A 15,807-nucleotide genomic window follows, 5' to 3' on the forward strand; every position below is an offset into this window, starting at 1 on the left:
TCCTTCACACCGAACACAGAGCAGAGGTCGGGAGAGGGAGCTGCTTTATAACATAGCCGGGCCTGGGGGACACTTAGCCCCACCACCTGCAGGTCCTGTCCAAGCCTCAGCTAGCACTTGGCCAAGTAGTCAGTCGGAGGGACCTTGGCACTCCTGACAGTCCTTCATGTCCTCAGAGTAGTCTTCGATCTGGATGGTGATGGTGTGGAAGCGGAACTTTCCCTGTAGGCGGGTGCTGGCTGCCTTCAGCACAGCCTGGCCATCTGCATTCTGAGCTGGGGGCCGAGAGGACACAGCAGGGGAGGCACCAGAGAATGATTTACTCACTCTAGGGCCCTTAGGAACAATCAGGAGCCTATCTCATTCCCTACCCCACCCCCACCCCAGAACAGGAGACAGGCATCAGGGACACCACCCCCCCTCCATTTCACTCCTGCACCAGGCCACCCTCCAGTCCCCACACCTGGCACAATCCTGCAAGAGGAGGGGAAGCCCTGGCCTTAAGGCTAGGAATCTTTTCTTGGCATGGGCAAGTGACCTTACTGCCCGCCTCCCCAGTCACCAACCTCAGTTCCTTCATCTAGAAATGGGATTGTGATGATCACAATAATGTCTACAAAGCACTCAGTGTGGGACCAGGTTCAAAGCAGCTGTGCTACAAACACCTGAGGTCCCTGGGTGCTTTGGGGATGGCCCCGGGCCTCTGGTGGCCGCTCTCCCTCACCCTGCCCCTGGGGGGCCTGCCCACTCACCGATGGCGATATGGACGGACAGCACAGGCTGGGTCACGGTCAGTGCCCAAATGTGCAGGCTGTGCAAGGCTTCCACCCCTTCGACCGACAGTAGCAGATCCCGAACGGCTGTGAAGTCCACACCCTTGGGGGTCCCTGAGGATGGCAGGGACAGGGGCTGAAGGAGACTGCTCCCTCCCACCCCTGCTCGTTTCTGCTGTTCCAGAGCAGTCTCCTCAGAGCAGACCTCCTCGGCCAGCAGATCTAATGGTGCCTCCACCTCCCAGATGATCTCCCTCATATCGCCCCTTGGTCTTTTCCTCTTCACACTTGACATCATGACCTTGTTAGTCTCCTGCCTATGTCCCCCACTAAAATGGAAATTCCACGAGAGTGGGACAGTTTGTTTTGTCTACCCCCATATCGGTAGGGCCTAGAGCAGTGCCTGGCCCATAGCAAGGGCCCAATGACTATTTTTTGTAATGAAAGGAAGAATGCAGGGGGCCGCCGCCCCCACACTGGGCATCAGCATCCTCCCTGGTATCTGGGTCATTCTCTTGAAGAAGATGCTCTGACCTTTGGCCAGACACTTCCACTAATTCCAAATCAGAACCCCACTTCAAACTGACCCTGGCCACCCAGAGCCCCATGACTCAAGGCCCTGGGGCACAGGAAAGCTGGTCAATGCAGTAACTCAGCGTGGACCATTTGCCAGCACTGAGGAATCCTCTCCCCAGCCCCTAGAGCCCAGCCACGTGCTCCAGAGCCAGAGGCCTCAGAAAGGAAGGCACTGAGCTGGAGTGGATTGGGGATTCTGAACCTCAGTCTGCCCCCCAGTGCAATGGGAAGTGGAATCCTGCTGTAGGGAAGGTAGACAGAGACTGAGCAGTGTATGGGGGAGGATGGAGCTTTACCAGACTAGGTAGGGAGGATACACCCCAGCAGGGAGGAGATACCTTGGGGCTAGTGGAAAGGGAAGGTAGTCCGGGGGACATTTCTAGGAACAGCCACACCTGAGGGCTCCAGCTCCATGCCAAGACTGGCCTGGAGCCCCAGGAGGTTTTCCAGCCTATGCCAGGCTCCAGACCATGGCTCCCTGCCAAAGTGCCGGGACTTCCCTGCGCCTCCCACCCCCACCCCCTGCTAAACTTGTTAGTGCCATAGAGTTCAGAACAGAGGAGAGCCCCAAGCCCAGATTACCTTCCATCAGCACCACGATCACATCTCTCAGGATGGTCAAGGTCGTCCCCAAGACCAGGATGGAGAAGAGGAAGGTGCAGATGGGGTCTACATACTTGTACTCTGGCTACAGAAAATGAGGAAGGCAGAGCTGTGGTTCACCACCCAACACCTCAGCTTCCCTTGCCCTTCCCATCCACTGCTGAGCCAGGGAAAGGGGCTCTCTCTGCAGGCTGAGCTCTGGCTCTGCCTCCCAGTTCTCTCTACCTTTTATCCTGTGTCCACACAGATCACAGCTCAGGACAAGGCACAGGCAGTCCCTTCCCACGCCTCCTTGATCAAGGGACTGAAGTGTGAACAAAACTAAAAGGAATCTTAGACACCAATGGTCCAACATCTCGATTTATAGATGGAGAAACTGAGGACCAGTTAGAGCACATGGCTAGCAAGGAGTGAAGCTGGGCTTCAGCCACGATGCCTGACTCTTTCTACTACACCATTCTGCCTCTAGTGATTGGCAAGGCCCAGGCATTGGCAGCACACAGGCCTGGGTTTGGATCTGACTTCACAATTTCCCAGCTGTGTGACAGCATCAAAGTCACCAAACCTTTCTGAGATGTGGAAAGCCCCACCACCGTCTCTTCGGGATTATTGTGAAGATCATAAGTACCAACACTTGCTAGGCATTGGGTAAATGTTCCTTCCCTCTCCCCACACAGCTGGGAGGAAGCTAGAACCCAGAAAGGGCCATGTGTGGAGAGGAGCCCCCAGATGATCTATACTCTCTAGCCCACCCCCCAGCCTACCTCCCTCTGTCCCCAGTTCTGACCTTGAAGTACAAAATATAGGCTGCCACCAAGATGCCTACACTCTGCAGAAAGTCTCCAATCACATGGATAAATGCAGCTCGCACACTGGGGTTCTCCTGCTGCTGGCTGGAGTCGTGGCTGTGCCCGTGGCTAGACTGATGAAGAGTCAACCCCATTCTAAAGAAACAGAGACAAAGCCAAGGGCTCACTGATGTAGCAGGTAGAGGCCCCCCAGTAGGGTTCCTGTGGGACAAAAATCCTAATCCCCAAACTGCCGGATCCCTCTGTCTTGTGAGGATCCCGACCCACCTGGCCTTGGTTCAGAGCACCACAGGAGGATGAGCTCAGCCCCAAAGCCAGGCTGAATCTGGGCACAAGGATGCCAAATCTCAGAACAGGAGGGCACCATGGAGGTCACCTAGTTCCCCACCCCATTTCACAAAAGAGAAAGCTGAGGCCCAGAGAGGGAGGTGGCTTGCTCAAGACCATTGAGCAAGGGAGAAGCCCAAAGAAGACACCCATGCTCCACACACACTGCCTCTGACACCAATTTCAGGTACACCAGCCAGAAAAAGAACTTGGATTCTCCCCCTAGGGACATCTGCTCCTGTAAGAACTACACTCACCCCTCCCCATTTCAGGAATGAAGGCTCCCAGGTTATCCACTCATATCTAAGAGGGGAGCGAGGGTAGAGTTGATGCTGCCGCAGACTCATAGCTCTCAATGGCCTTAGTCTAGGCCTAAGGCAGAGAGGTGTTTCAGGAACCAGAGCTCAGACCAGGAGGGAAATTCTCGTCCTGCGGCCTATGCATGGCCTCCTTCCACTGAGAGCAGGTGTGCAGATGTGTGTGTGTGAAAAGTGGGAGGGAGGCCTCACAGGGAACTGAGGCCACACTCACATGATATTCACAGCCACAGCACAGCCCGATGTGATCAGCATGGTCCCCCCTTCGATCTCATAGTCCCCAGAGATTAGCCGCTCCACTGCCAGGAACACCAGCACTCCAGTCACGACCCAGATGGACAGTACAGAGAGCAGGGCTCCCAGGATCTCTGAGGAAGAACCCAACCCCCAACACCAATCTTAGTGTGGGGCCTGAAGACTGAGGAGGCCTCCCCATCCCTCATCCCTCCATGATCCCTCCGCCCCTCTCCTGCAAAGTCAGGGCCTGGATCCACCTGGGCTCTGCGGAAGGTATGGCTGGCATGGTCATACCTTACCTCACCACACATATGTCAGATCACATCAGAGCTAGAAGGAACTTATGAAGTCAACCCTTTTTGTAAAGAAACTGACTTTCTAAAATATGTACCTATTGCTCAGCTGACAAACTGATGCTTCTGATGGGAGACTGGGCCATCCCCCATGAAGAAAATGACAATGCAGCTCAGAGATGAACCAAAAGGGTTTTAAAGCCTCTATCTTCCAGAAGGCTTTACTGGCCTTTCCCCCCAGAGGAAATTATTCCACATGGAATTTCGTGCAGAGTTGATTCCACTGTCATTCGTTCTTGAAGTCTGGCCATTTCATTTCTTAGGAAAGTGAACTCTCCTTCCCTGCAGACCAGAAGTTCCCAGAAGACAGGGAGCCAAGGCTCCCCCATCAGACTAGGACCTAGCAGAAGCCAGAAGCCACAACTCACACCCTCTTCCCCAACCCAAATCACCCTCCTGGACTCACTCAGGGATCCACCTATGGCAGCCACCAAAGAACCTATGTCTTGACCTACCCCTTCTTCCAATCCCATCCGCACCCCAACCAGGGTCCTTACCAGCTCGCTGCCAGCCAAAGTTCATAGTCTTGGTGGCTGGTCGGGAGGACATCCAGAGAGAAAAGAGACTGACGAGCATGCTGGCAAAATCAGTGAGCAGGTGGGCTGCGTCGGTCATGATTGCCAAGCTGTGAGCTAGGTACCCACCTGCAGGAGCAGGACCAGGGAAATGGAAAAGCTTTATCAGCTCCCCACGGAGCCAACTTCCCAGACTGGGCATGCAGCAGAGAAATCACAGGTTCTGGAGAAAGACTGTGGATTTGGGACCTCTGGACCCAATAGCTGTGTAACCACGGGCAAGTGACTTTCTCTAAGCCTCAACTTCTGTCTGTGAAATGGGACTGACACGATCTACTTAGAAGGTGATTGTGAAAATCAAGTTCAAATAGGGCCTGGAAAGCATAGTAGGCACTCAGTAAATGGTCTTTCCTTCTAGGCATTACTCAGGCCATCCCTTACACACTGGATGTGTGTGACCTTGGGCAAATTGCTTAACCCTAATGTGTCTCAGTTTCATCCTCTGTAAAAGAAGAATAACAGCACCCACATGACAATACAAGCTTGTCATGAGGACCGGGTGAGAAAACCTGTATATGAAAGACTCAGTGTACTGAATATTCAACAGCATAGTGAATATTCAATAAATGGGGCTACTAGTTTTTGTTTTGTTTTGTTTAATTAAATAGGCTCCACACCCAGCGTGGGGCTTGAACTCACGACCCTGAGATCAAGTGGTACATACTCTACCGACTGAGTCAGGCAAGACGCCCCGGGGGCTACTAGAATAATATTACTGAGAACATCCTGGAGGAAAGCCTTTTGGATCATGAGACTATCCATGTACCCAATTTCATTTAATTAGCACAAAAGTCCTTACCAACGATTTCCCCAATCATGAACACCAGGCAGATGGCAGAGGCCACATAAAGCTGTCGCCGGGCCCGCTCCTTCTTGGGCTCGAGGTGACTGGCAGGACCCTTCTGGGCATGACAGTAATGGTTACTCTCAGCGACTAACTCAATGGCCTGCAAGTCCAGGCCAGGTGAGGGCAGAGGGATCCAGCCAGTCCCCTCCTGCCACAGAGATCCCGTGTAAGACCTGGCCAGAGAGGACGGGAGAGGGCGGACTCAGCTCTGAATCGGGGGCAAGGAGGGCCGACTTCAGTCCTATCTCTCTGCGGGCCTGGGGGTTCCCATGTGTCCAACGAAAAGAACAGCGAGGGGCACGCCAAGCCCGACCGTCACTGAAGGGTAACCAGAAACTCGTGTGTGGAGTCGGGGTGCGGGGGCAATGACGGTCCAGGAGTCTCGGGGTCTTGGCCCAGGGTGTCCCTCCCCGCCCCCCCCGTCCCCCCTCCGGTCCCGGGGCCCGGAGGAGGCAAAGACCTTGGGCACTAGCCAAGGCGCAGGGCCAGTGCAGCCAAGCACGGAGAAGGAACAGAGCTCAGGCTCAGGGAGGAGGGCGGGCGCCCCTCTGGTGCACCTGGGGACCCAGGGCCTCCCAGGGCGGGACTGCCCGGGGGCAAAGTGTGGGGCGGGGGCGGGGCTCCAGGCACGCGACAGCGCACTAGCGCGCGGGGGTCAGGCTCCGGGCTCAGTCGCGAGGTGGGGGGCTGATCCCCCGCCCGAGCTCGGCATCCCGCCGCCCGCCTCCCGCCGCCCCCTCCGCGTGGGCCCGGCCGAGCCGCCGGCCAAACCGTCCAGCCCGCGGCGGACCGGGAGATGCGCCCGACGCCGCGCCCTGGGCCCCGGGGCTCCCGCCTTACCGGGTTCCGGACTTGGTGTCCACCAGGTGCTGCTTCTCCGTGGGCTCCATGCGGCCCGGGCCGCCCCCGCGGGGTCCGTCAGGCGCGCGCCGCCGCCGCGTCCCGTGCGCCCTGGAAGTCGCGGGCGGGCCCCCGCGCAGCGCGCACCCACCTGCCGGGAGGGCCCCGCTCGCCGCCCGCCCGCCCGCCCGCTGCTTCCCGCCGCCGCTCCCGCCTGCGCCGCGCCCGGCCGGCCCCCCGCAGCCCCGGCCCCCCGCAGCCCCGGCCCCCGCAGCCCGAGCGCGCCGGCCGCTGCGCCCCGCGCCCGCCGCTTTATCCGGCGCCGGCCTCCCCGTGTGAAGCGGCGCGCTGCGCGTCGTGTGCAAAAGGCCGCGGGTGGGGGAGGGCAGGCCGGCCGCAAAGGGTTCCCCGGCGCTGCCCCCGAGCGCTCGCGCCCCGGCGCCCCTGGGCCGCGAGGAGCCGCCCCCGCCCGACTTCGGACTCTCCCCCGCGCTCAGAAGTTCGGGGCGCTCCGTTTGTGGGATTGGGTCCCCTGAGAACAGGAATGCGGCTCCCGAGGCTCCCGAGGCTCCCGAGGCTCCCGAGGCCAGGTGTGTCTTGCCCTCAGGCTGGAGACTCCTGAGGCCCGCTGCGTTCTTGGGCTCGGCCTAGGGGTCTCCTGGGCGGGACGTGCCCGCCCTGGGCCTGGGGCAAGGGCCTCCTCGGGACTGGCTGTGACTGACCCATCCGAGCCGCTGAAGCAGCGCCGGCTCCCGGGTCCCGCGCGCTCCGATCGCTATCTGGAGTGGCTTTATCTCCACCCCTACACGGAGCAGTGTGGCCCTTCAGCAGCAGTGACCATCTGCAAAGAATCACCGCCACCCTCCCTTCCCTGCCCCGCAGCATCTCACAGAAGGCCCAGGAAGGTGCTGTACGTGGTGTTCCGCGGGAGAAGCCGCCTGTGTTGGCCTGGTGCACCACCCACTTTCAGCTGTGTCCTCTCACAGCGGTCCCTTGGGGGAGGTGGTGTCAGGACCTCATGGCCTAGCCGAATGGATGAACTCTGATAGGTTATATAGAAGGAACTCCGGACTGCTGACCTCTCTGCCCAGTCACTCCATCATCCCCAGTGTCCTTGGTCTAGGGGACCGTGGCTTGGCAATGTCCCTTCACGTAGACAAGTGTCTCAGGTGCAAGCCACCTGTCCACACCGCTGGGGATAAAAAGGGGCACCTCTGTCTCTCCCAGACAAGAGTCATTTTATTTGGAGACTAGGTGCAAGGAGACAGGATGGCAGCACCATCCCTCCCTAGACTGGGTCCCCACTGAGTGCCTTTCCACCTCCTCTGGACTCTGAGTGTGAAAAACGTTTACCTTAGGTTTTGTGGTTTTCCTGGTATAGTCTAAGAACCAGTCCAAATCAGCAGTACTTGGAAAAGGTGTTTAAATGCAGGTTTCAGGGACGCCTGGGGGGCTCAGCGGTTGAGCCTTTGGCTTGAATCATGATCCCAGAGTCCAGAGATCAAGTCCATCATCGGGCTTCCTGTGGGAGCCTGCTGCTCCCTCTGCCTAGTCTCTGCCTCTCTCTCTGTGCCTCTCGTGAATAAATAAATAAAATATTTTTTAAAAATGCAGGTTCCAAAACCCTGCATCAAACCAACTCAATCAGAATCTTTTATTTGATAGCAAAATGTTAATGCTTTAAAAAGCATATTTTTTTTTTGTATCCCTTTTGTTCCCTTTGATGCAGAGCACACTGATAAGTTCTCTAGAAATGTAGATTTACAAATTGGATTCAGGGACAGCCCAGGGGTGGCTCAGCCGTTTAGCGCCGCCTTCAGCCCAGGGTGTGATCCTGGAGACTTGGGATCCAGACCCATGTCGGGGCTCCTTGCATGGAGCCTGCTTCTTCCTCTGCCTGTCTCTCTCTCTCTCTCTCTCTCTCTCTCTCTCTCTCTCTCTGTCTGTCTCTCATGAATAAATAAAATCTTTTTAAAAAATTGGATTCAGGTGCATATATTCATTTTATTAAAAACTTTTATGCCAGATTTCCTTTAAATTAAGAAGATGGACTTGACTTACAGGAGCTTGACCAGTCAAGACTTTGATATAGTAAAAAAGTGCTCGGTCTGCTTATATTATACCTGACTACAGATTGCCAGGAGGTCCCCTGTGGAGGTCCTCAGACCTCAACCTGAGGAACTCTATTTTAAAAATATAAATTCCAGGGGCACCTGGCTGGTTCACTTGGCTAAGTGTCTGCCTCTTGATTTCAGCTCCAGTCTTGATCTCAGGGTCATGAGTTGGGGCCCCAAGTTGGCCTCAGTGCTGGGCGGAGAGCCTACAGTTAGAAGATACAGATAAAGATACAGATTTCCACATTCCACAGGTCTGATTCTGTAGGTCTGGGGAGAGGTCTGGGAACTATAATGTCTTGTTTTGTTTTGATTTTAAAGATTTATCTATTCATGATAGACATAGAGAGAGGCAGAGACACAGGCAGAGGGAGAAGTAGGCCCCACGCAGGGAGCCCGATGCGGGACCCGATCCCGGGACTCCCGGATTGCGCCCTGCGCCAAAGGCAGGCGCCAAACCGCTGAGCCACCCAGGGATCCCCAGAACTATAATACTTAAAACTTCAACGTTTGGGATCCCTGGGTGGCTCAGCGGTTTAGCGCCTGCCTTCGGCCCAGGGCGTGATCCTGGAGTCCCAGGATCGAGTCCCATATCGGGCTCCCTGCATGGAGCCTGCTTCTCCCTCTGCCTATGTCTCTGCCTCTGTGTGTGTGTGTGTGTGTCTCATGAATGAATAAATAAATTAAAAAAGAAACCTCAACGTTTCATACTGCTATGAAATTATTGTTCATTTTTTATGGTATAGTGGGTTTGATTATTTTTACTTTTACTTTTACTTTTTTATTTATTTTTAAAATTTTATTCATTTATTTGAGAGAGAAAGAGTGCACAAGCAGGCAGAGCAGGAGAGGGAGAAGCAGGCACCCCGCTGAGCAGGAAGCCTGATGCAGGCAGGACTCGATCCCAGGACCCTGTAATCACGACCTAGGCTGCAGGCAGACACTTAAGTAACTGAGCCACCCAGGCACCCCATGATTTTTTTAAAAGATATATTATTTATTTACTTATTTGAGAGAGAGAGAGCACGTGAGCAGGGGGAGGAGCAGAGGGAGAGAGAGAAAATCTCAAGCAGACTCCTCGCTGAGCACAGAGCCCGGCTCTGGGCCTGATCTCACAACCCCAAGATCATGACCCAAGGGGAAACCAAGAGTCAGATGCTTAACCATCTGAACCACCCAGCACCCCTATAGTGGCTTTGATTTTTAAAAATACCTTTATCTAGGGACACCTGGGTGGTTCAGTTGGTTAAACATCCAGCTCTGGATTTTGGCTGGATCTCAGGATTGTGGGATCTGGCTTCATGTCAGCCTCCACACTCAGCATGGCCTGCTTAAGATTCTCTCTTTCCCTCTCCTCTCTGCCCCCTCCCCACTCCAGCTCTCAGTCTCTCTCTAAAATAAATAAATATTTTAAAAAATACCTTTATCTGAAGTACTGGAGGATAAAATGAAATGATATCTGGGATTTGTCACCAAATAATCCCAGTGCTGGGAGTGGGTAATGATAAAGAAACAAATGTGTCATTAACTGTTGAAACTGACCGATGGGGTACATTACACCATTCCCTCTACCTTTCCATATGTTTGAAATTTTCCCAGATTAAAGGTTTGGGGAAAAATAAACCTTTTCTGGTGGTTCTAATGTAGCAGGCTATGGAACCATATTGAAGATCCATTGGACTAACCCCTTTGAAGTTTTTCTCTCTTACAGCATGATCTTAAAGGAAGTTTTTGATCAAGAACCCTTCACATTAGCCTTAAGTGTTCTGGTTTGCAAGGACAAGTAGAGCCTCTTCTGTGGCAAGGTAGAGATCTTCCTACTTGCGGTCAAGAGATACCTCCCTGGAATTTAAACTTTGACTACTAGCTTTAACTGCCTTCCCTCTCTCTGATAAGTGACAAGATAGTGAATTGATATCTGTTTCTCATGTTATCAGTAACCTGGAGAAGAAATCTGAAAGCAGAATGTGGACAGGTTGTAATACTGATTCTTGTGATTTTTTAAAATATTTTATTTATTTATTCATGAGAGACACAGAGAAGAGAGAGAGAGAGAGAGAGAGAGAGAGAGAGAGAGACATAGGCAGAGGGAGAAGCAGGCTCCATGCAGGGAGACTGATGTGGGACTCGATCCAAGGACTCCAGGATCACACCGTGGTAAAGGCAGGCACTAAATTGCTGAGCCACCAAGACGTCTTGGTTCTTGTGATTTCATTTTTTTATTTTTTTTATTTTTTTGGTTCTTGTGATTTCAAAATGATGAAAACCTCCCTCTTTCTGGCTGCAAATTCCTTCAGTCTTCTATAGGAAGATATTTTAGGACTATAAAGAAAAACAAGTGTATGGTTATCAGAAAAAGCCAGGATAGTGGCTGCCTCCAAGGAAGGGGCCACATGAGGGCTTCTAGGGGCTTGGCAGTGTCTTTTTCTTGACTTGCACACACAGAATCTTAACTAGCAGCACAGAATCTCATTATGCAGTAGTCTGTTGCACTCTACAGCTTGTTTTGTGTACTTGTGTGTAACATATTACACAATTAGTGTAGAGGCCGCTTTTAGGCAAACAGGCTTGAGCAATGGAATGTTGTAGAAGGGGCTTCAGCCACCACCTGGCTGAACACAGACAGGCCCATCAGGCCACACCTCAAGATATCCATTGCTCCAATCTAATCAATGGGCTACTTACAGCTAGGCACAGTTACCAAACAAGGGGGAATTTCCATATGCTGCTCTATGGCCTCATCTTCCCCCTTTAAAAACAGCTGCCACCCACTGCCTCCTTGCGGACAATCTCTCCTCTGCTGTTCTGCCCTCTTCTCCCTTACAGGTATATTCAGGAAACTTCTATCTCCTTTGTTCGGCCTCAGGCGAATTCTTATCACTGCCAGCGCCACAGGCTTCACTCGATCAGTTGCCCACATTTGAGGGGCCCTTATCTGATGGCGAGAGACACCCCATGTAGCCACCACATTTGGTGGCCCTCGCGGGGAGATTTTGTGCTCTCCCCACCCTGACACACATCTGCGCGGGGAGCCTTTGCTGGTCCAGGACTCTTTCCAGATTCTCCGGGAATTTCTCAGGACTTTCCCTCAGTGGACCAACTCTAGCATTCCTTGGGGAACTGAAAATTCCTTGCCGAGGTTCCTGTGTGGTAAGGAACCAAAGCCAAAAGGGGGAACCAGCTGGACTACCCTTACCCCAAAAGGTGAGAGAAATCCCCTTCTGCCCTTGGAAGTGACCCTTCTCTCCCTCTCCTTTCTCTTTTCAGCCCCACTTCAGTCTACCCCTAGTACCTCCCAGATGACTGAAGGCCGTGGCCATGACCACGGCTCCCTGGCATGGTCTAAAGGTCTGAGGACTGGATGAGCAGGTCAGCCTGTCAGGCCCGTGAGGGAGAAGGACCCGCTTCGTCTGCTTTCTTACTCCCTCCCAAGGTCTGCCCCCAAAGTCCAGCACAATTGGCTGCGCCCCCCAGAGAATCCCCTCATGTTAGGGATTCGGTTGAGACCCTTTCGTGAGGCTGGCTGACTTTCAGCCACCTGGCTTCTTTCAACCTCCACCCTTCTTCCTCTTTTGGCGTGGCCCCAGCTTGCCATCTTGATCTGCAGGCAAACATGTTCCCACGCATCTGAGTGATCAGTCCTCCGCATCCTTTTTCCCACCTGGTCTGGCCAAAGGGCATCTGGCTCTACCTGCTGCCAGGAGACACCGCCACAGGAAGTGTTATGCCATTTGCTGCTACCTCTTTCTGAGATGGGACACCACCAGAAGGGTCAGTTGCCTCATAGAGATCTGGTCCTTGCTCAGCTCAGCAGAACTCCTGAGGGAAATGGTGACCAGGAGTGGAATCTCTATTCCCTTTGGCAAGGGCACCCCTTTGGGAATCGGCATCCAGTCTTTCCCACAAATGGGACCTTCTCTCTTCCTTTGGACTCGCCCTTGGGCTGTGTTCTTAAAAGCTGGAGCAAATTTGACAAACTCCTAGATCAAGAGATATGGCCCTCTCACAGGCCTCTTTCTTATACTATTTTCCAGCTTGACCTCCTCTGCTGAACTCCATATGGTGGGAAGTCCCATACATGTCTTGCTTGGTTTCATAGCCCTAAATCAGGACCTTGACCTAAGGAGCCTCTTACAGAATGTGTTTGACTGCTAACCAGCCACCTCCTGACCTACTGGATGCTGACTCTCTGATTGTTCCTCCTCCCAACAGACCTAGGTTACTCTTGCTGCATGTGGGGGCTTCTCCCTCGTTCATTTCCTAGGTTAATGGCTATGATTATCGGAGCCAACTGTGGTTAGTCTACCTCCGGATGGGGACTTTAAGGAATATTCCCAAGCAGCTGCCAAAACTCCTTTTGTTTCAGGGACACCCCCTGTCTTCTCTGGCCTGATATGGACTGCCTTTTCCCTCTTACTGGTGGAAAAATAAAGTGTTTGCTCATCTGTCTGAGCTGGTGAACTTTAAGAACCAGGAACCCTCTTTTTCTGTCCTCTGCAGCACTTCACCTCTTCTGCCTCCCTCTCCTCTCCCTGTTTTGGCACCACTTTGGGTGCAGCCTACATAACTGGTCCCTACACAGTGCACGGTGACTACCATGCCATTGGCTCCTCCTTCTACCCTTGCTATCAAGGAGTGAAGAGCACCCCCTTGGATTTACACCGACCACTTCAAATTTCCCCACCAGGGCCCCAGGTAAAAATTGACAATGGGAAACAGATTGATTGGCTTTTAAGTGACCTAAGAGGAACATAATTCAGTATTTAAATTCATTGAAACTTCTACCAAGGTTTGCTGAAGATCATTTTATCTCTGTTGCAGTTTGTCAGCAAAATGAGGACTTAAAATTATGGTTAACTTTTCTGTCCTGAAGTTTTCATGGGCAGTTGTTAAGATAGTCTTTGGTAACCTGAAACTTCAAAGTTTCTCTTGGATAATAAATTGGATTGAATTCATTGGACATCTTGGTCTTCTCCAAATAGAATGGAGAGCTAGAGCAATGAATCCTGAACGTAGGTTCGTGATTTTGACTTCTTACTGCAGAGGAACTAAGGATATTTGAGTGTTGAAGAACACACTTTGTGCTTGATTCATAAATTTGCCATCTAAAGAATTCTGGTGTAATAATTCACAATTGGTTGGTTACTGCTTAGTTTTCACTGGAGACTGAGGTGCAAAATTCTGCTAAATGTAATTTAGATTGATTAAAAAAAGGGAAGCAACTCTGAAGATAGGACAGTAAGAGATGTGTAAGAAAGATATAAGGAACGGAAATACAAAATTTCCTTTTGTTGAAGGGAGAAAAAAAAGTAATTTTGTCCTTAAGTGAAACTGGTTGGAGAGAAACGGCTTGGGACAAAATCTGAATGGAAAGAAAGCTGTGGAAGGTTTATGAAGGGAAATCTTTGGAAAGGAATATTATGTGTGGTCAGGACCAACAAAGATTGAAATGAGTGAATTTTTTTTGAAGATTTTATTTATTTATTCATGAGAGACACACAAGAAAGGCAGAGACATAGGTAGAGGGAGAAGCAGGCTCCCTGCAGGGCTTGATCCCAAGACCCCAGGAACACGCCCTGAGCTGAAGGCAGATGCTCAACCACTGAGCTACCCAGGTGCCCCTGAAATGAGTGGATTTTTAAAGTATACTGGTATAAGACTGAAATTCTGCTTTCTCTCTGTTAAAAAGATTAAGTTTTCTTGGATTGTTGGTCTGCTCTTGATAAGAAAATGTAAACAAAGTTGTTTTTTCTTTTCTTTGTCTGCCCAGAAAAACCAGTTTCTATGTTTGTCTTTAGCAGGTCTTTGATGATCTGAAATCCTATTTAGGCATGTGCTTTGAAACTTCCTAAAGTTTTTAACAAACTTCCCTGAGATTTGATGTGTCACAGAAATAACTGATTTCCTTGTCAATTGCCTCATAATGAACTCTCATATCAGATCATTAAAAATGTCCATAGTTATTGTTCTGATGCTTTTTGTGAAATGTGTTTCATCTTCAAGGAGATTCATAAAAAGAGCTTTTGACAAATACAAGTATTTGGTATATTTAAGATCATAAAACTGAAATGGGTAAGAATTTCCAGAACTAACTAAAAAGCTGCATTCGAACTGAACAAAAATTAGTACCATAGAACTAAATGAACTGAGGAAAATGATTATAGTTTCTGTGACTCTTGTTTAAAACATTGCTGGCTCTCCAATGTTTGCTCTTTCAGATTAAGGAAACTTTCTCCTAATAGGCTTTATTTTATTTTATTTTATTTTATTTTATTTTATTCTCCTAAGATATTAAATTTTTTTCTTTTGTTTTTTAGAGAGAGAAAGCACATGCATGTGCAAGGGGCAGGAGGGGAAAAGGGAGAGAATCTTAAGTAGACCTGATGCGGGGATCGATCTCACATGCCCAACATCATGATCTCAGCTGAAATCAAGAGTCAGAAGCTCCAGATGCCTGGGTGGCTCAGTGGTTGAGTGTTTGGCTCAGGGTGTGATCCTGGGGTCCTGGGATTGAGTCCTGCATTGGGCTCACTGTGGGGAGCCTGCTTCTCCCTCTGCCTATGTCTTTGCTTCTCTCTGTGTCGCTCATGAATAAATAAATAAAATCTTAAAAAAAAAAAAGTCAGAAGCTCAAATGACTGAGCCACTCAAGTACCATGAAACATTTAAATTTTCTCTATCCAAACCTTCTGAAATACAAAAAGTCTCAGTGAGTATTCTTTCATTTGTGGCAATCATAGTTATTTGCATAAATTCAATAAAAATTTGAAAATTTGTTCTCCTTGTAACAGGACACCAATGGGACATTGGTTATTTTACGAAGGTGTTGACTAGAATGTTATATTTGAAAGAGATCTGCATAGACTCAGATGCAACCAGACAGCTTTAAGAAACTAAAGTTGACTTTATGAACATGAAACCAATAAATCCCCTTGAAAATGTTGGCCTGATACCTGCTTTGAGTTCCCAGCATCTTTACCAGGTAAGTAAAGAATGTCACTTCTTGGCAGGTACAGGAACCTCAAGATATTTGGGGGACCTTGAGAAGTGAAATTTGCCCAATCTACAGGTATTACAAGCATGTCTCATGGCAAGTATTTGGTCTTGGCTTCTGGCCTAGAGACACTACCAAAAATTCAGTTGAGATTCCTCATAAAGAGTTCCAGCAAAGCAAATTTTGAAAGATCTCTGATCAATCACTATTCTTGCTGAGCTTATTAAATGATTAAGTCAAGTTTGTTAATATTGAACTTGTTTTTCGAATGCGTTATACTTGATTTGCCTATCTCCAGAAATTAGGGTGATCACAGAGAGAAAAATAATGATTCAATAACACACCTCTGTGGACGTTAAATTCGATTCTGTACGTCTTTCAGTGTTTGTTGTTTGCCTAAGCTGATCAACTTGAGGCAAACATTAGAGAAATTGCCATAGTA

General features: G+C 50.6%; 1 protein-coding gene across 1 annotated transcript; it reads right to left on the reverse strand.

The window, feature by feature from the left end:
* Positions 1 to 119: 119 nt before the first annotated feature.
* SLC30A2 (solute carrier family 30 member 2) lies at positions 120 to 6,381 on the reverse strand. The gene is made up of 8 exons (XM_055332748.1): positions 6,258 to 6,381; positions 5,370 to 5,590; positions 4,493 to 4,639; positions 3,620 to 3,773; positions 2,740 to 2,896; positions 1,932 to 2,037; positions 753 to 887; positions 120 to 275 (listed from the first exon to the last, which is right to left on the reverse strand). Exons 1-8 carry the CDS (start codon positions 6,305 to 6,307, stop codon positions 130 to 132), a joined length of 1,116 nt encoding a protein of 371 aa, XP_055188723.1. The 5' UTR covers positions 6,308 to 6,381; the 3' UTR covers positions 120 to 129.
* Positions 6,382 to 15,807: the final 9,426 nt, after the last annotated feature.

The sequence above is a fragment of the Nyctereutes procyonoides genome, unplaced genomic scaffold (assembly GCF_905146905.1).
Source record: "Nyctereutes procyonoides isolate TBG_1078 unplaced genomic scaffold, NYPRO_anot_genome, whole genome shotgun sequence".
NCBI classification, from domain to species: domain Eukaryota; kingdom Metazoa; phylum Chordata; class Mammalia; order Carnivora; family Canidae; genus Nyctereutes; species Nyctereutes procyonoides.

Bases quoted from the DNA above. Each gene is read 5' to 3' on its own strand.
- SLC30A2 (XM_055332748.1), bottom strand. From the start codon at position 6,307: ATGGAGCCCACGGAGAAGCAGCACCTGGTGGACACCAAGTCCGGAACC. The intron at 2,038-2,739 runs GTCAGAACTGGG...CATTTTCTGTAG, and splicing joins CCTATATTTTGTACTTCAAG to CCAGAGTACAAGTATGTAGA. The intron at 276-752 runs GTGAGTGGGCAG...CTCGGCCCCCAG, and splicing joins GTCCGTCCATATCGCCATCG to CTCAGAATGCAGATGGCCAG.